We start from the raw sequence: 26,901 nt of genomic DNA, 5'->3' as shown, positions 1-26,901 counted from the left end.
GTAAAAGTATACTTATTGGTAGGATCGATAAAACGTCACCTTGTAGTTGGGGTGGTGGAAATCTGGAAAGGGGGCGGCGCTACGATACACTAAATCATTGACCCGGAAGGGAAACGACTTTGGCAGCCGCGGATTGGAGGAGGGGTGGCACTAGTTAATCAAGGGGTCATAATTGACAGTACAAAAGGGGTCGTAGCGAAGTGATCTGTTCCTTTTGTATGGTTATGCTGAACCAGAAGGAAACCTGTGTTGTTATCGTGGGTGCGTTATTTAGTTTTTGTCATGTCTAAAAACTACTGTTTGTTATTATTAGACTGCTGAACACGATCCGGAGCTGTCGCCAAGGGCCAGCACATATCCATAGAACACTGCACTTGTTTTCACGATAAACTGTATTTGCACTACGAGCACTAGAACACGCACTGTGGACTGGTGATTGTGTTTGTGTTACGTGTGGGTGTAAAAAGGACGGAACTGTTATTATTTCAAAACCAACCCGTGGATTACAATGAAGCAATACATGCCGATGAATTGCTTGCTATCGTTATTATTTACTGTGTTTTGTGTCATCAGAAAATTGGCTTGTACAAGTAAAACAGCATTGCACCTGGATTATCGTTGTCTGTCTGTTCATTGATCACTGCTGCATTACCTGCACACTGTTAACCATTTTGCCACAGTCTTATTCTCTTCTATTAGATTGTATCAAGCAACACAAATTGCTTGGATCCTTTAAGACCCAACTTGACAGAGTTCTGAGATCAATCCGCTTCAATTAAGCGGACGACCTTAGATGGACAGAGTGGCCTCCTGTCTCTGTACATGTTCTTAAGTGGTGCTGTAAAGTATCTCCCAAACACTTTATGCTAATCTGTTTGATTTGGAATAGCAGCTGCTGGTCACAAGGGCAGAGCGGTTAGCAGTTCAACAAACAGGCAGAAACTGGAAAGGAGTAATGGGGGGAGACATCAGATCTCATCTGTATCAGCTGATGGCATTTTATGGGAAACTGTGATTTATGGGTTAAGAATGGTGTCTCTTATAGGCACTAAGATTAGCTGGGGCAGGGAAGGAGTTGTGTAAAATTCACGATCGGGTGTTACTGACAAGCAAGGCATGTGCCAAGGAGATGGGGATTGTGCTGTTATCCAGTGAACTAACTGGACGTCAAAACACAGCAGCGTCGCTAAGAAAACACAGAACATAGAGTGGCTTTTCATGGTTGAATATTCTTTCAAGATTTGATTTGTACTGTATTACAGTAAAATCTTTGAAGTAAATGAACCCTGATACCCCACTCAAATGGACTGTTTAAAGAGACGAACAATTAAACAGCACAATATCTGGAGAACCGCTTATCCAGTTGTCCTGAAACTTGATATTAACATCATTTGGCATAAGTTAGTGAGAAGATCAGATTTTGGGCATATATGGGGTGTCTGTCTGTACATCCTTGAGTCTGTATGTGACTCATTTTTGTAAATACCATCAAATACAGTTTAGCAGTGTTTGTTCGAATATTTGATTATTTTTCACAGCATAAGTTGAAATTCTTTCAGCATGCTTTTACAGGAAACCATATGGAATGAAAGCTTGTCTCTGACAGACTTCACCAATTTTTAGCAGATTTTTTTTACACAAAATGATTGTTGTTTTACAGTGCATGCAACACAGTCAGCCAAATTAGTGTTCTCCAGATTGTCGTGCACCATTCCATTTGTTACAGAACTTAAGAAGACAGCCCGAGCACTCATCTAAACACCCCATTCTCAGCTCTCCAGCGCTGTTATTACCCTGCATCGTAATAATAGTGAGCACTAGTCTAAATACTCCATTCTCAGCTCTCCAGTGCTGTCATTACACTGCACCTTCACAATGAGCACTAGTCTAAACACTCCATTCTTAGCACCCCCACACTGTCATTACCTTGCACCCTATAGTGTACCTACCAAAATCATTTCATAAATCTTCCTGTCTCGCACTTCCATTAGCTACATAGGTCTCAAGTGTGCAGTTTTGAAATAAACGCATTCTAGCAAACCTATATTTTCAATTTAATGGATGAATACAATTTCCAGGTCGCTTGAAACATTTTAGTCTCTCAACTCGAATTGCAATAGTGGACCACACTGCTTTCCTCTCAGTAACTAAAATCCAACTACTAGGCCGCATTTCCTCCCTCCCAACCCTCTGATGAAAACAGTAGGCCACACTGTCTCCCTCAGAGTCCCTCAGTTGTAACTACTAGGTGAAATTTACTGCCAGGTGAATCATTGTGAGTTTTTAATACATATACAATATAGTAAACTGTACATAAGAACATTTACAAATGAGAACAGGACATTCCACCCACCTGTGCTCATCTGGTTCCTAGTAGCTTGTTGATCTCAAATTTTAAGTCGGGTCTTAAAGGACCCCAGTGATTCAGCATCAACAACATGGAAACCCATCCCATACCCTCACCACTGTCTGTGTGAAGAAGTGTCTCCTTCAGCAACATGACTAGGAAACCCATTCCATACCTTCACCACTCTCTGTGAGAACAAGCATCTCCTTCCGTTAATTTCCAACTGTGTTCTCTGGTCCTGGTTGCTGTAGTGCATTTAAAGTATTGGTTCAGGGTAACTGTGTCAACTACTTTTGAAGACTCTCTTCAAATATTGTAATCAAAGCAATACCCAATTCTGCAAAACAGATATCTTTCCAATACTTTCTATGCTACAGTATTAGAACGCTCTGAAGTGTTCACTGGAGTTATCTTTACTATTAGAGCGCTCTGCAGTGTTGAGAGGAGTTCTCTTTCCTATACTGCTAGAGCACTCAGCAATGTTGAGAGGAGTTCTCCTTCCTATACTATTAGAGCGCACTGCAGTGTTGAGGAGTTCTCTTTCCTATACTATCAGAGCGCTCAGCAATGTTGAGAGGAGTTCTCTTTCCTATACTATTAGAGCGCTCTGCAGTGTTGATTTGGAGTTTCCATTGCCAAGTTGGTCTTAAAGGGTTCCAGTGATTCTGCCTGAACAACATAACTAGGTAACCCATTCAACTGTGTGAAGAAGCGTCTCCTACCCTCTGTCTTAAATGTGTCTCTACTTCATTTTCAAGTCCTGTAGTGGTTGTCTCTGTTACCAATGTCATCACTTAGGTCTTAAAATTAATGTAACAGACACTATTGTTTTTATTGTTTTTTAATGCATTTACTAACTTTTATCCAATAATCACAAGTTATTGATAATATCAAATTCTGGAGATATAGGGGGATGTCTGTCCTTATATCCGCCCATCTGTATATCTCACTTACTTTTTTGCATATATCTGGATAATCGCTTAATTCTGTATAGGATGTTGATAAATACATCATGGTCGTTAACTTTTTCCCCATACTGATAGCTCTAGTTTTGAGTTTACAGCAGTGACATGGGATGGATGTTACTGACAGACTTGTTTAAAGTGTGCATAAGGTGTGAAAGGTTGGTAAACACTGCTGCAGAAGATGGTATGAGGTCCTGGATCTATTCTAGCGCTGCTTGAGCTGTCTTCCAAAGGGGGGCTGACACACTCTCTTTCTGTCAGCACTTCACAAGAGTCAGTGTTGCTATGCACAGAGAGAATGTATCACTGAGGCGGGGGAACTATGCATTAGCTGAAAACAAATGCTGAACAACAAACAATATTCTCTGCAGTATCATGAGCAGTTCAGTATAAAGTTTGAGTGTCATTTTCTTTTTTCCTTTTTACTGTCCCCTTACATTTTAAAGATGTTTGGAATACGTTAGTCAGATACAGTGTGCTTCATCTTGTAATAGTGTGTTTCATTTCGTAATACTGTGTGTTTCATTTTGTAGTACTCTGGTTTCATTTTGTAATACTCTGGTTTCATTTTGTAGAACTGTGTTTCATCTTGTAATACTGTGTTAAGGTGCTTTCATCTGAGTTCTCGGGCTAACAAGATGATTCCATCAATCTTACCGTTTTGCACTTCCATTAGCTACGTGTGTTTCAAATGGGCAGCTCTTAGCAAACATGTGTTTTCCTTTTAAAACACAGGCTAAAGAATGTTCTCATGTTTCTTGCCCTGCTCCAGGAAGTCTCTTACTGCTTTTTGGACATTTCACCTCAGCCTTGTCTGTGGGTCATGTTACTAGCTGAAAGCATGTCAGTCAATAGGGAGAGCAGCTGGTTGGCTATTGACAGGAATAATCCAGTGAAGGGACTCCATCAGGTGAGCGAGGAAGTGCAAGACAGTCTAAAAGCAGGGCTGCAAACAGAGATTTCATAACCTAGAATAGTACCAGATATTTAAAAATAAATGTACTTGTTTAATAAAACAGGTCATTTGAGACTCATAGCAATGAATGGGTGTGTTCAGTTCTAGTTACTGTATTACTAAAAGGACATTGTGACTATGGAGAGAGTCCAGTGAAGAGCAACCATACTAATCCCAGGGCTTAAAGTAATGAGCTATGAAGAGAGGCTGAAACAACTGAATTTGTTTAGCCTAAATAATTAGGGGGGGGGGGGGGACTTGATTAATTGTTTAATATCTTTAAAGGAATTGACAAACCCCTAACCAATACTTTATGAGCACAGGACCCAGGAACAGAGGGCACAGTTGGAAATGAAGTGGTTTATGGAATGGGTTACCTAGTCATGTTGCTGATGCTGAATCATTGGGATTCTTCACACAGAGATTGGTGAGGGTATGGAATGGGTTACCTAGTCATGGTGCTGATGCTGAATCATTGGGATTATTCACACTGAGAGTGGTGAGGGTATGGAATGGGTTACCTAGTCATGGTGTTGATGCTGAATCATTGGAATTATTCACACTGAGAGTGGTGAGGGTATGGAATGGGTTACCTAGTCATGGTGTTGATGCTGAATCATTGGGATTATTCACACTGAGAGTGGTGAGGGTATGGAATGGGTTACCTAGTCATGGTGTTGATGCTGAGTCATTGAGATTCTTCACACAGAGTGGTGAGGGTATGGAATGGGTTACCTAGTCATGGTGTTGATGCTGAATCATTGGGATTATTCACACTGAGAGTGGTGAGGGTATGGAATGGGTTACCTAGTCATGTTGCTGATGCTGAATCATTGGGATTATTCACACTGAGAGTGGTGAGGGTATGGAATGGGTTACTAGCCATGTTGTAAATGCAGAATCTTTGGAATCCTTTAAGAATTGTAAAAGTTTGGAGGTCAATCAGCTGCTACAAATCGGAAGAGCAGTAATGGGATGAATGGCCTCCTCATTCATACTTTTTTCTCTCTCTCTCGCTGTATTTCAGAGCTGCCTGTGTCTGAGTTTCTGAGTGTGGCTGAGGCAACATGGCTTGCACTGAACGTGGTCTCGGGGGGTGGGAGTTCCTCCAGCTCCCAGCCAATTGGAGTCACCAAAATTGCCAAGTCAGTTATCGCACCGCTGGCTGATCAGAACATCTCTGTTTTCATGCTTTCAACCTACCAGACCGACTTCATCCTGGTAAGCACAGCGCAGCACAGTCCACACCATGACTACAGTCCTTCTGTTCCAATTGAATTGTGAAGTGTAACAAGCCCCCTGCAGTGTTTCCAGGAAACGCATGACTTGACCCTTCACCATGTCAGCGCACTTTTCAATGTAATCCCGGCTTCACACATCACAGGTAAATCAACTAGGGAATTTAATTGTACTTGTTCAGCAGGAGAAAGAGATTTTTACTTCTGCACATTGCAGTGTATCCAGTCCATGCTCCCTCCTGTAACAGTGCTGGTGATTGAAATGAGTGGCTTGTTGTAGCAACAGAAAAACAGCATTGTAGCAAGGAGGACTGTGATCTGCGTAGGCTGTGATCCTTGGAAGATGTTTTCTTTCTCTTGTTCAGAAATGCATGCCCAGTTTAAAAAATGTCAGGAGTCATCAATATGTTTAAAAACCTAATGTTGCATTGCTGAGAACACAGGTCACATCAAAGGGGACAGATTATTGTAAACTTTGCGGTGTGTTCTGTAACAGTGAGTATGAACAAGAATAATGAGAAAGCCCAGTGCAGAGAAATCCAGATTTTCTGAGAGGGTATTCAGAAATGGGAATCAAAATATGCAGGCCAAATATAGAGCCCAGCTATAGTTATTTTTACAGTTTAATTTATTACAAAAGTCTTCTATAACTATGAAACATTCAGTAGTGCTATATTTAGAAATACTTAAACTTAAATTCAGTGACAAACTTTCAACTTGAAGTCTTTTCAAAGCTGAAAAAAATTTCTAGTAGTTATTGAACTTAGAGTTTCAGTTAATATTTCTAAAATGACTTTTCCATGCACACATACATGCTTTACATATTGCGGTAAAGTGGCTGGGTACAGCGGGGTAAGGAAAACACTCTTTGTTTCACAGTTCCAACATGATTGTATTCACAAATTATACAACACAAAATAAACAAACAAACAAAAATCACTTTTTCATACTAACTACACAATTGAAAGTTGCTTCCCTGTCTGCCACAGGGCAGCTAAGCTGTTTCCCTGTCTCTTAAACACCATTCTTGTTACTCACAGGTTCTTACTCCACTCTCCATCACTCCCTCTTGCTCTCCTTTCTGACACACCCAACATAGTTGTTATGGTTAGTGCTTAATTGAATAACAGTCAATTTTAAATGATCCAATTACCTCATTAACACTGAACTGCTGCGGTTATACCTAAAACCACTGCCAGCAGACATTGTGACGGGTACATTTTAAACAACAGCAGTATTAAAATGAAAGACAAACTATCAGATACAACGCAAAAGTTTTATTCAAGTACATCATATAAAAACATCTGCCAGCCGAAACGCAGTATTTAAATGACAATCAAACATAAAAGGGTTTATTTTCTAACTTACCACATATAAAGCACTAGTTCAAAATATGAAATTATAATAAAATAAACATTTCAAAAGAAACTAGTGTGTAAACAGAGTAAGAACATAAGGTTTACAAATGAGAGGAGGCCATTCGGCCCATCTTGCTTATTTGGTTGTTAGTAGCTTATTGATCCCAGAATCTCATCAAGCAGCTTGTTGAAGCTGACACCCTGAAGGATCCCAGGGTGTCAGCTTCAACAACATTACTGGGGAGTTGGTTCCAGACCTTCATAATTTGCTGTGTAAGAAAGTGCCTTCTATTTTCTGTTCTGAATGCCCCTTTATCTAATCTCCATTTGTGACCACTGGTTCTTGTTTCTTTCTTTTGAAAAAGTCCCTTGGGTCGACATTGTCATACCTTTTAGAAATTTGAATGCATGAATCAGGTCGCAGCGTAGTCTTCTTTGTTCAAGACTGAATAGAGTCAATTCTTTTAGCCTGTCTGCATATGACATGCCTTTTAAACCCAGAATAATATTGGTCGCTTTCTAGAGCAGCAGTTTTTGTAGTGAAGTGACCAGAACTGAACACAATATTCTAGATGAGGTCTTACTAATGCACTGTAAAGTTAGCATTACTTCCCTTGATTTACAGTCTTTTGGGGTTCTTTCGCAACCATAACAAAGGAACAGTTCACTTTGCCACACCCCCTTTTGTACCTTCAGCCACGCCCCCTTGGTTGGCGAGTGCAATCGCTTTTCCTCCAATCCGTAATTGCCACATCACCGTCCGTCTGGGGCAATGACTTGGTGTACTGAGGCTCCATCCCCTTTCTAGATGGCCGACTTTCCATCTTTCCCTGGAATGAATTGCAAAACCTTCCAGTCCGGGGAATACCGTTCCCTTTACACAGCGCCCTCACAGGTTTTCTACATGTTAACCACTCCCTAATCCATGTACATGCATTTCCTCGAATCCCTACTGCGTTCAGTTTGAGCATTAATCTTTTATGTGGGACTTTGTCAAAAGCTTTCTATAAATCTAAATAAACAATGTCATATGCTTTGCAATTATCCGTTGTCGATGTTGCATCCTCAAAAAAATCAAGCAGGTTAGTTAGACACGATCTCCCTTTCCTAAAACCATGTTGACTGTCTCCCAGGATACTGTTACCATATAGGTAATTTTCCATTTTGGAGCTTATTATAGTTTCCGTGAGATTACATGTAATAGAAGTCAGGCTTATTAATCTGTAGTTACCTGGTTCAGTTTTGTCTCCCTTTTTGTATTATGTTTGCAATTCTCCAGTCTGTCTCTGTCACAAGAGACTGTTATATGATCTTGGTTAGAGGTTTGTAAATAACTTCTTTCATTTCTTTGAGTACTATTGGGAGGACCTCATCCGGCCCAGGGGATTTGTTTATTTATTTATTTATTTATTTTGTAGTCGCCAATTGATTTTACCCCATTTTTCCCCCAAATTGGAAATGTCCAATTGTATTTTAGGCTCAGCTTACTGCTACCACCCCCTCGCTGACTCGGGAGCGGTGAAGACAACACACGTTGTCCTCCGAAGCGCGTGCCATCAGCCGACCGCTTCTTTTCACTCTGCAGGCCCGCCATGCAGCCAACCCAGAGCTACAGCGTCGGAGGACGAGGCAGCTCTGGGCAGCTCACAGGCAAGCCCGCAGGCCCCCGGCCAGTCTACAGCCATGTCCGTCAACGGTATCTGTCAGTTACCTTTATTTAGATCTAGGGTGGACATCTGGCTTTGTCTAACTGTTCTATAGTTCGTCTACCCAGGGCATAGGGTAGGTGTCAAACATGGACACTTTGTTAATTTCCTAGAATTGTTAAAGAAGTGCTATGTCCCATCTGGTTTTGACACTAGCACTACAGGACTAGTCCACTTGCTGTTAGACTCCTCTATAACTCCCAGCTTTAACATTTGTTCTACACTGTTCCTCTCCTAAATTAGGACCAATGTATATTTTAGCTGTTACACTTTCACTCTGACTTATTTCCCTACCGGTGATTTAAACCATTTCTCTGTCCCTCCAAGGTTTTAAGATATTAATGTGATATACTTGCTCCTTTTTTCTGTGATCCAGCTGCCGTATATTATAATTCACCGGACCTGCTGCTCCTGTCACCTCGTAGGGTCCCTGCCGCTGTCTCCATGCGTTTTCCCGGACTATGGGAGTCACCTTTTCCATTCCTTTCCTCATCTCCACCACACAAGTGCGGGGACTTCATCACACACTGTCAACTTACCGTGCCTAATCATGCCAATCATGCTTCGTCTTGGCTTACTTAATCTTTGGCAAAGAAGTCTGTTTTAATTAACGATTTTATTCTTGAAACAAATTTAGACATTTTTACTTTAGTTGAGATGTGGCTGAAGCAAGATGAAAATACCTCCCTGGTAGAGGCCTGTCCTTCAGGTTTTTCTTGCATATTAAACATCAGTGGACTGATTGCTGTTTCTGGTCAGTTTAATCTCAGATGTGTAGTTTGTAAAGAAATCGATGTTGTAGTAAACAGTATATTCTGTTTAAAACATGTCATCTGGTTGTACTTAGGTTACAGGAAGTTCTCAGTTTCTGTGCTTTATTCTCTTCCTGCTTCATTTAGCAGTGTTGTCTTCTGGGTCATGTTACTGGCTGGGTCATTCAGAGAAGCCACGGCTGTCTTGTGACAGTAAAGAAGCCATTCACCGGGTGGGGACAGTTTCACACTCCCAGCAAGTGCAACCCTATATGAAAGCATGGCTTGCATGCTGATTTCTTAACCAAGTGTAGTATCAGAGGTCATGTTTTAAAATAAAAATACATGTTTACTGTAACATGTGTTTCTTTCATAAAGTGAAAGTTACCTAATGAGGTCTAATGCAAAGGATGTGAGAGGAAGGATTTAAATCTCTGACTGCAAAAACAAAAATATGAAGGCTGTGAATATATTGCCTCTCCAGGCAAATATTAGAGGTTGGGAAATTATAAAAAATAGTAACTATGCAAAAAAATATATACATCCAGGTGATCTTTGACTGTTGTGGGATGTCTGGTTGCAGACTGGATTGTAGACTGCTTATATCACTGGCCCCAGTTTGATATTGGAATGAGATGGAAACGTAGCATAATTGTATCAGCATAGACTAGATGCATTTGCACGTAATGGGTCCTGTTGAAATCAATGTAAACCATACTTCTTGAAGATACAAACATTCAATTTTCATTTGTGTTAGAGTCTGCTGTTAATTTCATGCACTGATACAAAAAATGTGACTCTCTTTTGATCAATTTGGAGCTAAAAATAATCTTAAGGCTTTTACATAACCGGGATTAGCCTTGGGTCAGACATTAATACTGGGTTGGAGTTCGCTTCATTGTGTAATGCAGCCCTAATGCTGACACTGCTGGATCGTGCCTATAGACAATAACAGAAGATTAACAACTGCTAACAAAAGCACAGCAGGGTAATGTTCAGTTCTGGTCACCTCGCTATAAAAAAGATATTGCTGCTCTAGAAAGAGTGTAAAGAAGAGCGACCAGAATTATTCCAGGTTTAAAAGGCATGTCATATGCAGACAGCCTAAAAGAATTGAATCTGTTCAGTCTTGAACAAAGAAGACTACGCGGCGACCTAATACAAGCATTTAGAATTCTAAAAGGTATTGACAGTGTCGAACCAAGGGACTTTTTCCACCTGAAAAAGGACCAGGGGTCACAAATGGAGATTAGACAAAGGGGCATTTAGAACAGAAAATAGGAGGCACTTTTTTACACAGAGAATAGTGAGGGTCTGGAATGAACTCCCCAGTAATGTTGTTGAAGCTGACACCCTGGGATCCTTCAAGAAGCTGCTTGATGTGACTGTGGGATCAATAAGCTACTAACAACCAAACGATCAAGATGGGCCAAATGGCCTCCTCTCGTTTGTAAACTTTAGTGTAGAATCCATCGAATTTGTGTTACTGTCAAGTTACAGGCTTGTAATGAGAGTGCTATACTAATAGAACATTTGCAAACAAGAGGAGGCCATTTGGCCCATCTATGCTCATCCAGTTCTATGTTGCTGATTTCGTCTCAAAACTCAAGCTGAGTTTTAAAGGTCCCCGTGATTCAGCATCAACAATATGACTAGGTAGAGCATGCCATACCCTCACCACTCTGTTCCCTTACCTCTGTCCTAAATCTATCCAGTTTGCAACATTCTGCTCGTATTGATTAAGGTTAACCTTTTTTTGTATCTCCTTTTAAGGTCTCCCTAGTTCTTCTTTGTTTATTCAATTATATTGTTTTGCTTGAGTGTTTCTGGACAATGCCCAGAATGAGGATGATAGTGATGGTGATGATGATGATAGTGGTGGTGATGATAATGATGACGATAATGATGATGGTGGTGATGATGGTGGTGATGATGATAATGATAATGATGACGATAATGATAATGATGGTGATGTTAGTGGTGATGGTGGTGATGATGGTGGTGATGATGATAATGATAATGATGGTGGTGATGATGATGATAGTGGTGGTGATGATAATGATGACGATAATGATAATGATGGTAATGATAGTGATGGTGGTGATGATGATGATAGTGGTGATGATGATGATGATGATAGTGGTGGTGATGATAATGATGACGATAATGATAATGATGGTGATGATAGTGGTGATGGTGATGATGATAGTGGTGATGATGATGATGTTTGTCTGTCTGTATGCAGGTGCGAGAGAGGGACCTGCCCCTGGTGATGCACACACTCTCCTCAGAGTTCACTCTCCTGAGGGTCATCAATGGTGAGGCGGTGGCCGCTAACAGTCTTGGGATGACCAATGGTTTTGTCAAACCCAAACTCGGTATGTCGCTTTCAATCGCAGCACAGCTCCACTGCAAATACTACACAGCTCAGTATGTCCCTTTCAATCACAGCATAGCTCCACTGCAAATACTACACAACTCAACATGTCTCTTTCAATCACAGCACAGCTCCATTGCAAATACTACACAACTCAGCATGTCCCTTTCAATTGCAGCACAGCTCCACTGCAAATACTACACAACAAGGGCTGTGATACTCACATTTTCAGTCATTTACTTTAGTTTTAAGTTGTTAGGTATTAGTTATAATAAAAACCTGTTACATTTCACTCCTTTGCCCTTGTCTACGGAATTGTTGAGTACAAATCAATTACAGTTTTACAGTGTGATTTAATACAATGTGCTCACACTTGCTGGTTCCCTGAAATAGAAATGTAACTATTACCACATGGACATTTACCTCCTAAAGACCCAAAACTTGCATAAGATATCGCAAAGCCGCTCGACGAACCTGTGACGCAGAGGACATTAAAAACATTGTGGTCATTTTCCTTCAAGCCTGCTGCAATCATAGATGCAGCAACCTTGAAGGTTAATGGTTACATTTCTTTTTCAGGGAACAGGGTTATGATAATAACCTAACATTCCCTTTCAAGTCCAACCAGGGTTTGACGACCCACGACATTAAGTCTGTAGAACCCAGTAAAGGTATGGGGAGCAGCCCACACCACTGCATTGCAAATGTCCTTGACAGCTGCACCCAGGAATAAAGCCCACAAGGTTGCCATGGAATGGCCAATGAGCTTTTCTGGAGGGGGCAAGTTGGCCAGCTCATAGGCAGCCCTGACCGTGTCTGCTATCCACTTGGCCAGCCTCTGCTTAGACGGGGCTAGACCATGGGACTTCGCCGAATAGCAGACAAAAAATATTTTGGACTGCCTCCAACTTTTTGCCCGGTCAACAAAGTACGCCAGGGCCTGCACTGAGCAGAGCGTATGGAGCTGCTGCTCTCCGTCAGACTGGAAGGCCTCCAATTCCACAGGCTGGTTGACATGGGAGGCTTAGGTGGTCTTCAAAAAGGCAAGATTGGCATGGAGTGTAAAAATTAATCAGGCTTTAGCTGTGAAGAATGCCTGCATCTCACTCGCTTTGCAGAGGAAAGCTGCTCCGTTCCCCCGTGCTTGACTGAGCAGGTCATGGGGCTTGTGCATTCTCTATGAGCTGCATCAGGATTGCAAACCAGTCTCCTGGGCCAATAATGGGCTACTAGGAGCACCTTGGCCCAGTCCTGCCTGATTTTCTCCAGACACAGTGGGAGCAGGGCAAGCGGCGGGAAGGCATATAACAGCTGCCTCAGCCACTGGTGTGCCAAGGCATCACTGTCAGCGGGTACCCGTCTCCTACTATGGAGAACCAGAGGGGACAAACCCTGGGGTGCAGCCTCCACTCTGAGGAGCTGGGGACTCTCCTTGAGAGGCAGTCCACCATCCAGTTGTACAGATGCACTGCCCGTAGTAAGAGGATGTTCTTGTGTGCACCACACGATGGAGGTGGGCGACCTGAGGCATCCCTGGTGGCTGATGTAAGCCACCACTGTTGTGTTTTCTGTATGGACAAGTACATGCCTCCCTCGAACCTTCTGCAAAAACATCTTCAAGGCTGGGTAAACTGCTTTGTGGAGATCCTGCCAAGGGGGATTCCACACTTGTGCACCTTTGTCATTCTGCACAGTGCCCTAGCCCAGGCTGGACGTGCCCGAGGTGATGACCTCCCTTCTGGTGACACTGCCCACTATGCTGAGGCGTCAATGAGCAGGCTGTTTCCACTAACATAGCGCCTTTTAAACAGTGATGAGACACTGGGAATATGCAGCTGCGGTTCAGTGTGGGCTGAAAAACCCTGCTGTTGAGCTGGGCCTGCAGAGGGCACATGCTCAGGAAACCCAATGGAAAGATCTAGGAAGTTGCTGCCATCAAGCCCAGAAGTCTCTGGAATGTCACTACCATGAGCGCTGTTTGAGCTGAAAGAGCTCTAAACAGGCATCTATTCTCTGCACTCTGTTGTCCGACAGACTGTACAGCATGGACCTGGAGTCCAAGCATACTCCTATATAGGAGACTGTCTGAGAAGAAGTGAGCTGGCTCTTCGCATGATTCACCTTAAGACCCAACTGTTGAAGGTGGCTGGTGACCGTATAAGGGGTCATACTCTTGTTCCTGAGTCCCCATTATACTGCCAAACTCTTCCCTGTGATCAGTACGGTGATGTGCTCTATCCAGTCACTGCACGCACCACAGCTGATTACAATAGAGATGTTCCGCAGTCATAAGATGGCTGACTTCTGGTTCCGTCCTATCATCAAGTCGGCCAGTCTCAGAGAAGAAATACAACCAACCTTATTTAGCACCCTTCCTGGTCTGGAGGTAGATTTGCAGCTCAGATTCCTTCTCTCTCCCTGTCACAGGCCCCAAGGGGGCAGGCGTGACAGACAGCGCTGAACGTTGAGGCAGTAACTCTGCATTCTTGGTGGAAAACAGCTGCCTGGAGCTTTTCCATCAACTCTGAGTCAGCTGAACACTTGGAACTATGACGACGACTCTTCCTCGGGGGAGGAAAAGTAAAAGCAGAGGAAGATGAGGAACACCGTGAAGACGGTTTCCTGCGTGGGCTACTTTCCCTGGGTGTCATCCAATCTCCCTTGGCACAGAGCCATGGGGTGAGGATGCAGCCACCTCTCTAACCTCTGTAGAAAAGTGCTGTGCAAAAGTGAGGGACGCAGAGCGCTTGGTAGAGCTGCGGGAGAGACATTTCTCCAGCATGTGCTTAGAGGAATGTGTACAAAACTTGCATGTGTACGAAAACTGAGGTTCACCATTGCTTCCTTGGCGTGCTCTGGCCCCAGCCAGGAAGAGCATCTGCTGTACTTGTCCCCAACATGCAGACTGGCCTTGCATGTGTCACAGGGATAAACCCAAGGTTCTGGGTATGGTACCAGAACAGTACCGTTTCAGTGACTTTAGCCCCGGAAATATACAGGAACAATACCGGGTCAGAACCGGGTCTGTTCAGTGACTTTAGCACTGGGTCGGTACAGTACGGTGCGGTAACCTTGGTTCCGGTTCGGTACTGGTACGAGAACGGAGCAGGTCGGTGGCCTCGGTACCGTACGGTACAGACCCACCGGTTCGCAGTTACCGCAGGATGTCCACCTGTACAAGCCACTGGCAAAACCACTCAGTCAGCACGAGACTGAGGGAAGCCTGCTCGTAATATAAACAGTCTCATTATGTTAGCCTAAGCCAAAACGAGACATAAATAACTCCAACGTGAGCTGTTGCAGCCTGGGGGGAGAGCACAAAGTCAGCTGACTTATGTTATTTGATCCCTGGGAAGGAGCAACTCAAGCCATTGGCTTCACATAGGGCACAGGCCGCAGTGAGATGTAACAAACAACAGGCTGTAGTGCGCAAATGCACGTAATTAGTAAAACTAATACAGCGATTATTTTGAATATCACATATAAATTGTGTAAAACACAATAAATACAAAATAATTAACAAGTACTTATCTGAAACAGCTCTGCTGTCAGGTCAGGGAACCAACAAAGTCATTTTAACTGTGATTAATGTGCTACTGGAAACCGAGCTCTGATGGGCTAAATGGCCTCCCCTCATTCGTAAATGTTCTCATGTTCTGTATATGTAGAGAACCACTTATCAATTGTGATGTGATGTTATAACATTCATTTAACACATTATTTAAAATCTCACAATCTGTTCAACTTCAGTTTTTCCTATACATAGTGCACGTAGGTCCTGGTTAATCTTACAGTGCCGCCTCTAATCCTGTGCGGGATGCGTTTGCTCCAGGCTTGCTGGTTGATTGTGTGTTTTGTTGCTGTTGTTGTTTGCAGTCCAGCGGCCTGTGATCCACCCCCTATCCAGCCCCAGCAACATGTTCTGTGTGACCAGCCTGGATCCAGACACCCTCCCCTCTGTCGCCACGATTCTAATGGACGTCATGTTCTACTCCTCCGGGTAAGCAAGTGCTGTGACCAGATCATATTCTATTATACAACCTGAGGGGGGGGGTTCACAAACTGTGGGCCATGACACTGTCCCTGGTGGTCCGCCACCGCAACTGTATTCTCCAGTCTATCTGTTGGAGAGGATCATTAAAGTCCCAGACCATCTACAGCTACCAGTAAACGAAATGAGCTGGCCATAAAAAAGAATAGTGGTAAGAAATTACGATGACAGCTACTTAAAGTTTGGATTTTTCTTTTCTGGGTCAGATGAGTACCTGTTGCCTCAATATGTTATATGCTGCAAAACATTAGAGAATGAAAACTTGAGCGTCACCTGAAGCAAAAATACAGTGCAATGCAGTATAAACTGTAAGAGAAAACCACAGCACAAATAGAAAAGGGCTTAAATGCGCCCTACTTGGTTGCACTGAGAATTGCAAAGTGTAAAAATCCTCACACTATTGCAGAGGATTTGATTTTGCCTTCCATGCAAGATATGTGTCGAGAGGTCCTAGGCAAAGAAGCTGCAAGAAACATAGAAAGCACACCTTTCTCTAATAACACTGTTTGCCAGCGCATCAGGATGGAGCACAAGAAGGTTAAGTGACTTGCTCAGGGTCACACACAGTGAGCCAGTGACTGAGCTGGGATTGCATAGGGAACCTGCTGGTAGCAAGCCCCAATAATAATAATAATAATAATAATAATGGCATAGAACAAAGGAGAACTATGGGGGGGGGGGGGGGGGGGGGGGGGGGGGGGGGGGGGGGGGGGCGGCATGATTGAAGCCTTTCAAATCTTAAAAGTTGACAAACCTGAACTAATACTTTCAGCATAGAAACCAGGACCAGAGGATGCAGCTGGCAATTAAGTGGACTTAGGACAAAGGGTTGAAGACACTAATTCACACAGGGTATGGAATGGGTTATGTTGTTGATGCTGAATCATTGGGATTGGCATGCTTGATAAAGTTTTGAGGTCAGTCGTTCCATATCTGTGTGTGTGTGTCTGAGTGTATGTCTGTGTGTTTCAGGGTGAAGGAGTCTGCAGCACCCAGTGATGATTTGGAGTACATCAGGTTCTTCTCCTTCTCTCTGATCGAAGGCTACATCTCCTTGGTGATGGATGAGGAAACCCAGAAGAGGTACAGTGCCATGAAAAAGTATTTTCCCGTCTGATTTTCTGCATTTTTTGCATATTTCTGACACCTAAATCTTTTCAGATCTTCAACCAAAATCTAATATTAGATAAAAGGGACCCTGAGTGAACAAATACAACAACATTGTAATACTTATTTCATTTATTTATTAAAGGAAGTTATGCAACACCCAATGCACGTGTGAAAAAGTAATCGCCCCCTTAGACTCAATAACTGGTTACACCACCTTTAGCAGCAACAACTGCAACCAAACTCTTCCTGTAGTTATTGATCAGTCTCTCACAGTGCCGTGGAGGAATGTTGGCCCACTCCTTCATGCAGAACTTCATGCAGAACTCAGTGACATTTGTGGGTTTTCGAGCATAAACTGCTCGTTTCAGGTCCTGCCACAACATGTCAATGGGGTTTAGGTCTGGACCTTGACTAGGTCATTCCAAAACTTTTAAAGTTTTTGTTCTTCAACCATTCTGATGTAGACTTGCTTGTGTGTTTCGCATCATTGTCTTGCTGCCTGACCCAGCTGCGCTTCAGCTTCAGCTCACGGACGGATGACCTGACATTCCTCTATAGAATTCTCTGATACAGAGCAGAATTCATGATTCCTTCAATGATGGCAAGTCGTCCAGGTCCTGATGCAGCAAAGCATCCTCAAATCATGACACCACCACCACCATACTTGACCGTTGGTATGAGGTTCTTACTGTGGAATGCAGTATTTGGTTTTCGCCAGACATAACGGGGCCCATGTTGGCCAATAAGTTCCACTTTTGACTCATCTGTCCATAGAACATTGTTCCAGAACTCTTGAGGATCATCCAGGTGCTTCTTGGCAAACTTGAGACGAGCATTCATCATGTTCTTAGTGAGCAGTGGTTTCCACCTTGCTACTCTGCCATGAATCCCATTTTTGCCCAGTGTCTTTCTGATGGTGGAGTCAGGAACACTGACCTTACCCAAGGTGAGAGAGCCCTGCAGATCCCTGGATGTTGTTCTGGGGTTATTTGTGACTTCCTGGACGATGTTACGTGTTGCTCTTGGAGAGATTTTGGCAGGATGGCCACTCCTGGGAAGTCACTACTGTCCCAAACTTTCTCTATTTGGACAATATGGCTCTGACTGTGGTTTGGTGTAGACCCAGAGCCTTAGAAATGGCTTTATAGACTGATAGGCATCAAAAACTTTTTTTCCAGAGGTCTTCAGGAATTTCCTTTGATCGTGGCATGATGTGCCTCTAGAACCTGTGTGCTGACAACTTCACTCTGATGGTAAGGGCCAAAGTTAGTCAGATTTATATTGGTCAGGGCTGGCCGAAATCAGGCCTGATTGTTAACCAAAGTATTCAAACAACTGACCCTAATTATCCCTTTAATTGGGTTGAGATAACTAGGGGGGTGTCACAAAGACGGCCGGAGAGGGTGACGTCAGACCACAAGCAGGAAATAAACGACAGAGAGAGGTGGAGTTTGGTGGAGCTGAGCTAATGGTTTCGCTCAGCGTTTAATAAATAAACAGAAGAGAAAATAAAAAGGTTGCAAGACAAAAACATACAGGACACGGCACATTCGCCAAAACAAAAGAGACAAACAAAACAGACTGTACAGACAAACACGGTGAGCTAATTTAATGATTATTATTATTCTTCTTATTTTTATTATTACCTCCGTCTCCAATCCCGTTCTCCACTCACCGAACACACAAACCAGAGTGAGTGAAAACTTGCAGCTTTTATGCAGCTGTACCGAGACTCGATTGCTAATCAATCATTCAATTGGAGTCGCGGTACAACTGCACGTGAATTAATGAAGTGCAATTCCCCGTGCTCACATATTATTACGTTTTACTTGCACATGAAGTGCTGTGCAATCCGTGTGCCTAAATACACATATACCTTTTAAACACTTGTGTTATACAGACCCGTTTATATCCCGTATACCAATGACTATACATCAACATACATTTGAAGCAGTTTGAAAGCAGGTTGACAGCTGCAGAAGAAACTGAACTTCAAAAAAAAAAAAAACCCTCAACATCAAGCCAGTAATCTGTGACACCTGCTTGATGTGGGAAATCTGAGAAAAACCCAGCGGTGCTAAACCAAGTGTGCGTAAAGTGCAGCGCGATCCAGGACTTGCATAAACTAGTAAGTATGCTAGAAATGGAGCTGGAAGAAGTGAGACAGCAACAGGATCTTGAGGAACTGGCACACCCACAATTCATGGAAGTCTGCATCACCCCTAACAGAGTGAAAGCCACCAGGGAGATAGAAGGTCAGAACAGCTGGGTTCAGGTAGGCAGAAGCAGGGGAAAAAAGAAACTTCGTCAAACACAACCACCAGAAATCAAAACAACCAACAAATTTGAGTCACTTCAGAATTTTGATGAGCAGAACCAACAACAAGAGAATGAAAGGAACAACATCCAGGACCCTATTGACAGTGGTGACCAGACAGCAAAAAAAAGGGAGGTCATGATTGTTGGGGACTCCATATTGAGAAACACAGCAAGTTCAATTCGCAGTTTGGACCTCCTTACCACAACAGTGTGCTGCCTTCCGGGAGCCTTGGTCAAGCACATCACTGAGAACGTGGACAGGCTCCTAGAATGAACAGGAGACGACCCGGTAGTAGTCGTCCACATCGGTAAAACCAACATTGGAAGAGACAGACCGAAATCCTTGCAAAACAAATTCAGAGAGCTAGGAAGGAAATTAAAAGAGAAAACCAAAACTGTGGTATTTTCTGGTATACTACCGGCACCTTACAAAGGACCATATGGACAGCTGGAAATAATTAATCAAAACGCATGGCTGAAGATGTGGTGCACACGGGAAGGCTTCATCTGTCTTGATCATTGGACCACATTCTACAACGAGGACTATCTGTACAGACGGGGTGGACTGCACTTAAATAGCAAGGGAACCAGTCTACTCGGAGAAAAGATCCTCGAGCAGGTTCAGAAGCATTTAAACTAAAAAGGAAGGGGGGAGAAATCAACAAAAAAACAGAAGGGAGACCGCATCAAAACAAGAACAATAACTCAGGTAAGACAACCATTAAATGTATTTATCTAAATGCTAGAAGTATCAGAAACAAAATTCTAGAACTTGAAGCTACTATGCACTAATACAATGACATTAGAAATGAGTGTAGCAAAGGAGAAACCATACTAATGGGGGATTTCAACTATGATGTGATAGGTGTTACAAAGAGAAACTGGCAAACTCAGACCACAACATGGTCTCATTTGAAGTGTTTTTTAAAACCCCAAAAGTAAAGACTAAAGCTAAGGTTTACAATTTTAGAAAAGCAAACTATGAAGGTATGAAACAGAGACTAACAGAAGTAGATTGGAGTAAAATAGAGAAAACACCCACAGAAGAAGGATGGTTGTTCTTCAAAAATGTAGTACTAGAGGCGCAAAACAATTACATCCCTAAAGTAGACAAATCTAAATGTAAAACTAAATTGCCAAAATGGTTTAATAGATCAATTAAAAAAAATATTCAGCGAAAAAAGGCACTTTATAGAGCATTAAAAAAGGACCAAAAAGAAAGTACGCAGAAAGAGTACACAGAACTGCAAACGCAAGTCAAAAAGGAAGTTAGAAAGGCCAAGAGAGAAATAGAAATGAACATTGCTAAGGGAGCTAAAACCAATTCCAAAATGTTTTTCCAATATTACAACAGCAAGAGAACATTCAAAGAGGAGATTTAAATGTTTAAGAGATACAAATGGCAAAATCGTAGATGAAGAAAAAAAAATAGCAAATATATTAAATGATTACTTTTCACAAGTTTTTACAAAGGAAGATACAGACAACATGCCCCACATGTCATCCAGTTCCTATCCAGTTTTAAATAACTTTAGCATAACTGAGACAGAAGTGTTAAAAGGACTAGGAGCTCTTAAAATAAACATTTCCCCTGGGCCGGATGAGATCCTCTCAGTAGTACTCAAAGAAATGAAAGAAGTAATTTACAAACCGCTAACCAAGATCATGCAGCAGTCTCTTGACACAGGGGTGGTACCGACAGACTGGAAAATTGTAAACGTAATACTGATCCACAAAAAGGGAAACAAAACTGAACCAGGTAACTACAGACCAGTAAGCCTGACTTCTATTATATGCAAACTTATGGAAACTATAATAAGATCCAAAATGGAAAATTACCTATATGGTAACATGGTCCTGGGAGACCGTCAACATGGTTTTAGGAAAGGGAGATCGTGTCTGACTAACTTGCTTGATTTTTTTGAGGATGCAACATCGATAATGGATAATTGCAAAGCATATGACATGGTTTATTTAGATTTCCAGAAAGCTTTTGACAAAGTCCCGCACAAAAGATTAATTCTCCAACTGAACGCAGTTGGGATTTAAGGAAACGCATGTACATGGATTAGGGAGTGGTTAACATGTAGAAAACAGAAAGTACTGATTAGAGGAAAAACCTCAGCATGGAGCGAGGTAACCAGTGGAGTACCACAGGGATCAGTATTAGGTCCACTGCTATTCCTAATATACATTAATGATGTAGATTCTGGTATAGTAAGCAAACTTGTTAAATTTGCAGATGACACAAAAGTAGGAGGAGCGGCAAACACTGTTGCAGCAGCAAAGGTCATTCAAAATGATCTAGACAAGATTCAGAACTGGGCAGACACATCGCAAATGACATTTAATAGAAAAAGTGTAAGGTACTGCACGCAGGAAATAAAAATGTACATTATAAATATCATATGGGAGATATTGAAATTGGAGAAGGAATCTATGAAAAAGACCTAGGAGTTTTTGTTGACTCAGAAATGTCTTCATCTAGACAATGTGGGGAAGCTATAAAAAAGGCTAACAAGATGCTTGGATACATTGTGAAAAGTGTTGAATTTAAATCAAGGGAAGTAATGTTAAAACTGTACAATGCACTAGTAAGACCTCATCTTGAATATTGTGTTCAGTTCTGGTCACCTCGCTATAAAAAAGATATTGCTGCTCTAGAAAGAGTGCAAAGAAGCGCAACCAGAATTATTCTGGGCTTAAAAGGCATGTCATATGCAGACAGGCTAAAAGAATTGAATCTGTTCAGTCTTGAACAAAGAAGACTACGTGGCGACCTAATTCAAGCATTCAAAATTCTAAAAGGTATTGACAGTGTCGACCCAAGGGACTTTTTCAGCCTGAAAAAAGAAACAAGGACCAGGGGTCGCAAATGGAGATTAGACAAAGGTGCATTCAGAACAGAAAATAGGAGGCACTTTTGTACACAGAGAATTGTGAGGGTCTGGAATCAACTCCCCAGTAATGTTGTTGAAGCTGACACCCTGGGATCCCTCAAGAAGCTGCTTGATGAGATTTTGGGATCAATAAGCTACTAACAACCAAACGAGCAAGATGGGCCGAATGGCCTCCTTTCGTTTGTAAACTTTCTTATGTTCTTATGTTCTTAACATTAACACACAACAGATAACACAAAACACACACAGGGACGGGCACTTTGCCACATATACCCCCCCCCCCCCCCCCCTCAATGTCCACCTCCCCCCTTAAAATCCCAGAAGTCTCACTCAAAATCCTGGGCCAAGAACAGGGACTTTAAGGGGTTGATGGGCGGCAATGTTGCCAGTAGCCAGGCTGCTACTGGCCATGCTGTCAGCAGACGTGCTGACAGTGGGGCGAGTCTCTCCTCCCGCTGTACCACTGGCAGCGGAAATGCTGCCAATGGTGCGGCTGTCAGCAGACATGCTGACAGCTCCCAGACTTACTCCTTCAGCCGGGGCAAGTCCAGCAGCGGAAAAGCTGCTGGGGCTGGTGGTCTCCAGACCTCCCCCAAGATCTCCGGCAGTGAAACTGCTGCGGGAGAAGGTAGCCTCCTGACCTCTCCCCCCTTTTTCGTAGTCGGCAGCTCTCTCTGGTGGGGCTCCGGCCACATTGAGCCCTGCGGCCAAGCAGAGCCGACTGCGACCCCTGGCGAAGCTGTTCCAGCGACCTCAGGTGAAGCAGTTCCAGCAACCCCAGGTGATGCGGAGCGACAGGCAACCCCGGGCGATGCGGAGCGGCAGGCAACCCCGGGCGATGCGGAGCAACAGGCAACCTTGGGCGAAGCGAGGCAGGCATCCTTGGGCTAAGCGAGGCAGGCATCCTTGGGCTAAGCGAGGCAGGCATTCTTGGGCGAAGCGAAGCAGGCATCCTTGGGCGAAGCCAGACAGGCATCCTTGGGCGAAGCGAAGCAGGCATCCTTGGGCGAAGCGAGGCAGGCATCCTTGGACGAAGCGAGGCAGGCATCCTTGGGCGAAGCGAGTCAGGACAAGCTGGTGTGCGGGTGTTGGCCCTCTTCTCGGCTACTGCAGCCGGGCGGTTCTTCCCCGTGCTTCCCTCAGCAGCCTATGTAAGGGCTGCTGAGGACCGCCAGCATCTAGTCCTGGTCCTTCTGGTGAAGGGAGAGGCAGCTCCTGCTCCTCTCCCCCTGATGGTAATGGAGGCAGAGGCAGCTCCAGCTCCTCTCCTCGTGATGGTGGGGGAAGTGATACCAGCAGGCATTCATCCTCTGCTGGTGGGGGAAGTGATACCAGCAGATATTCATCCTCTGCTGGTGGAAAGGGATCCAGCAGGCATTTACCCTCTGCTGGTGGACAGGGACCCAGCAGGCATTCACCCTCTGCTGGTGGACAGGGATCTAGCAGGCATTCACCCTCTGCTGTGGAGGAGGCAGAGGCAGCTCCTGCTGCTCTGCTCCTGCCGATGGAGGTGGCGGAGGCATGTAGTCATGTAGGCAGACCCGTTTATATCCCGTGTACCAATGACTATACACCAACGAAAACACACAACAGATAACACAAAATACACACAGGGGCGGGCACTTTGCCACAGGGGGGCAATAACTTTTTCACACCTGAAGATTGCATGTTTGATTACCTTGCACGCCAAACAAATGAAAAGCACCAAACTTTAGTATCATTTTTTCTGTCAGACTCCCTCTATATACTACTGCAATCCACAAAAAGATCTGACCAAATTCAGTGTGAAAAATGGCCAAGGGCTTAATTGATTCTGTCATCCAATCACCACCTGGCCTCATTCCACTTTAACATTCAGACTTTAATCGCTCGATTTAATCCAACAATCAAACAATTTAACGATGCCCTGTTGCTGTGCAAGGGTGGCCATCTTGGTTCCAGCTTTAAAGGTGGGATGGAACAATGGATTATTATCTGACCCACGTCACATTCATGTTATTTAGTTGGAGACAGACATTGGACACAGAGAGCGGTGAAGGTATGGAATGGGTTGTCTAGTCATGTTGTTAATGCTGAATCACAGGGGTCCTTTTAAGACTCAAATTGACAAAGTTCTGACATTAATAAACTGACATTAATGACCTTTGTTGAGCTTAAATTTAAGGTAAGTTTCAATGACATATCTTTCGTATTATTTTGTTTCCAATTCTTTTCTCTGTTTTAAGGTTGTTTTTTCCTGCTTTCTCAGTATGGGTGTCTACCATACACCGATACTGAAAAAGCAGGAAAGAATCAGTACAGATTTTGAGGGAAAGCTCCCCCACCTCCCCAACCTGGGACTCATGTATTTTTCTAAAGGGTTTAAGTATGTAATCTAACAGGAATGGTGTTCGGATCCAGCAGCGCTAGCTACGTAGATCCTGGTTCTATATCTGGCAGCAGTGTGTTCCTGTCTCGTGAATGCATGCTGTCTCCCTCAGGTTCCCCCTTAACGTGCTCTTCACCAGTGCCTCCGGAGAGCTCTGGAAGATGGTGAGGATTGGAGGGCAGCCGCTGGGCTTCGGTGAGTGAGAGCACGGCTCTGCATCTGTATACTATACAAATCTGCAATACTTCATGGGATTGGAGCTAACAAAATAGTGAACATCAACTCAATTTTTACCAGGCTTATGTTTTTAAATAAACAAGTGTTGACATTTCTTTTCATTTTAAAACATTGTAAAATATAATGTACTTCCTGGGGGACCTGAGCAGTGTCTTCTGGGCCATGTTACTGGCTGAAAGCAACCCAGTCAATAGGGAAGCAGCTGATTGTTTATTGATAGGAAAGAAGCCATTGAAGGGTAGAATTTCACCCTCTCGATTGACCAAGCAAGTGCAACATTAACTGAAAGCTTAGGGCTTGCAAACAGAGGTTTGTAGAACCAGATGTCAGATTTTAAATTGACAGTAGCATTTTACTGACAGACTGGAAAATTGCAAACGTAATACCGATCCACAAAAAGGGAAACAAAACCGAACCAGGTAACTACAGACCAATAAGCCTGACTTCTATTATATGCAAACTTATGGAAACTCCAATAAGATCCAGAATGGAAAATTACCTATATGGTAACAGTATCCTGGGAGAAAGTCAACATGGTTTTAGGAAAGGGCGATCCTGTCTAACTGCCCTGATTGATTTTTTTGAGGATGCAACATCGATAATGGATAATTGCAAAGCATATGACATGGTTTATTTAGATTTCCAGAAAGCTTTTGACAAAGTCCCGCATAAAATATTAATTCTCAAACTGAATTCAGTAGGGATTTAAGGAAACGCATGTACATGGATTAGGGAGTGGTTAACATGTAGAAAACAGAAAGTACTGATTAGAGGAGAAACCTCAAAATGGAGCGAGGTAACCAGTAGAGTACCACAGGGATCAGTATTAGGTCCTCTGCTATTCCTAATATACATTAATGATGTAGATTCTGGTATAGTAAGCAAACTTGTTAAATTTGCAGACAACACAAAAATAGGAGGAGTGGCAAACACTGTTGCAGCAGCAAAGGTCGTTCAAAACGATCTAGACAAGATTCAGAACTGGGCAGACACATGGCAAATTACATTTAAGAGAGAAAAGTGTAAGGTACTGCACGCAGGAAATAAAAATGTGCATTATAAATATCGTATGGGATATACTGAAATTGAAGAAGGAATCTATGAAAAAGACCTAGGAGTTTTTGTTGACTCAGAAATGTCTTAATTTAGACAAATGTGGGGAAGCTATAAAAAAGGCCAAAAAGATGCTCGGCTATATTGCGAAAATTGTTGAATTTAATTCAAGGGAAGTAATGTTAAAACTGTATAATGCGTTAGTAAGACCTCATCTAGAATATGAGATTCTGGGATCAATAAACTACTAACAACCAAACAAGCAAGATAGGCTGAACGGCCTCCTCTCGTTTTTGTAAACTTTCTTATGTTCTTATTTCTTTCTATCAATAGTAGACGTGGAAGACCTATATAAAGAATGGAAGCGCACAGCAGGGAGGACTTAAGGGATTATTTTGTGAGCTACACTCACTGTCATTTTGTAACAGCATATGTTTTTTCTCGTGAGCCTGCCCACTGCATTCAGGTTTTAAATTATCCAAACAAATAAGTCATGATCATTTCATCTTATTATGCATCACAGTAAAAGTATCCCATGAGGACCATCACATGTATTGTGATATCATATTGTAGCCTGGGTAGTACGTATTGTATCGCTACACTCCTAATTCTTAATTGAAAGGCTTTTTTGTTTCGTGGAAAAAGCAGTTTGTGATCGACTATCCCTGTCTCTCTCTCTCTGATGAGTGTGGGATAGTGTGTGATTCTCTCTCTCTCTCAGATGAGTGTGGGATCATGTGTGATTGTCTGCCTGTCTCTCTCAGATGAGTGTGGGATCGTGTGTGATTGTCTGCCTGTCTCTCTCAGATGAGTGTGGGATCATGTGTGATTGTCTGCCTGTCTCTCTCAGATGAGTGTGGGATCATGTGTGATTGTCTGCCTGTCTCTCTCAGATGAGTGTGGGATCATGTGTGATTGTCTGCCTGTCTCTCTCAGATGAGTGTGGGATCATGTGTGATTGTCTGCCTGTCTCTCTCAGATGAGTGTGGGATCATGTGTGTTTGTCTGCCTGTCTCTCTCAGATGAGTGTGGGATCATGTGTGATTGTCTGCCTGTCTCTCTCAGATGAGTGTGGGATCATGTGTGATTGTCTGCCTGTCTCTCTCAGATGAGTGTGGGATCATGTGTGATTGTCTGCCTGTCTCTCTCAGATGAGTGTGGGATC

At 43.1% G+C, this 26,901-nt stretch overlaps 1 protein-coding gene across 1 annotated transcript in view; it reads left to right on the top strand.

Annotated features, from left to right (window-relative positions):
- castor2 (cytosolic arginine sensor for mTORC1 subunit 2) overlaps positions 1-26,723 on the top strand; it is a 47,830-nt gene extending 21,107 nt beyond the window's left edge. The window contains exons 3-8 of the mRNA XM_041236531.1: positions 5,295-5,488; positions 11,567-11,699; positions 15,575-15,698; positions 16,722-16,832; positions 24,559-24,641; positions 26,501-26,723. Of these exons, the coding sequence (XP_041092465.1) occupies positions 5,295-5,488; positions 11,567-11,699; positions 15,575-15,698; positions 16,722-16,832; positions 24,559-24,641; positions 26,501-26,547 (692 nt within the window). The 3' untranslated portion in view covers positions 26,548-26,723. The remainder of the gene's footprint in view (positions 1-5,294; positions 5,489-11,566; positions 11,700-15,574; positions 15,699-16,721; positions 16,833-24,558; positions 24,642-26,500) is intronic.
- The last annotated feature ends 178 nt before the right edge of the window (positions 26,724-26,901 follow it).

Source organism: Polyodon spathula, chromosome 41, assembly GCF_017654505.1.
Source record: "Polyodon spathula isolate WHYD16114869_AA chromosome 41, ASM1765450v1, whole genome shotgun sequence".
Lineage (NCBI taxonomy): Eukaryota > Metazoa > Chordata > Actinopteri > Acipenseriformes > Polyodontidae > Polyodon > Polyodon spathula.
This window is presented reverse-complemented; position numbering and strand designations above follow the sequence as displayed.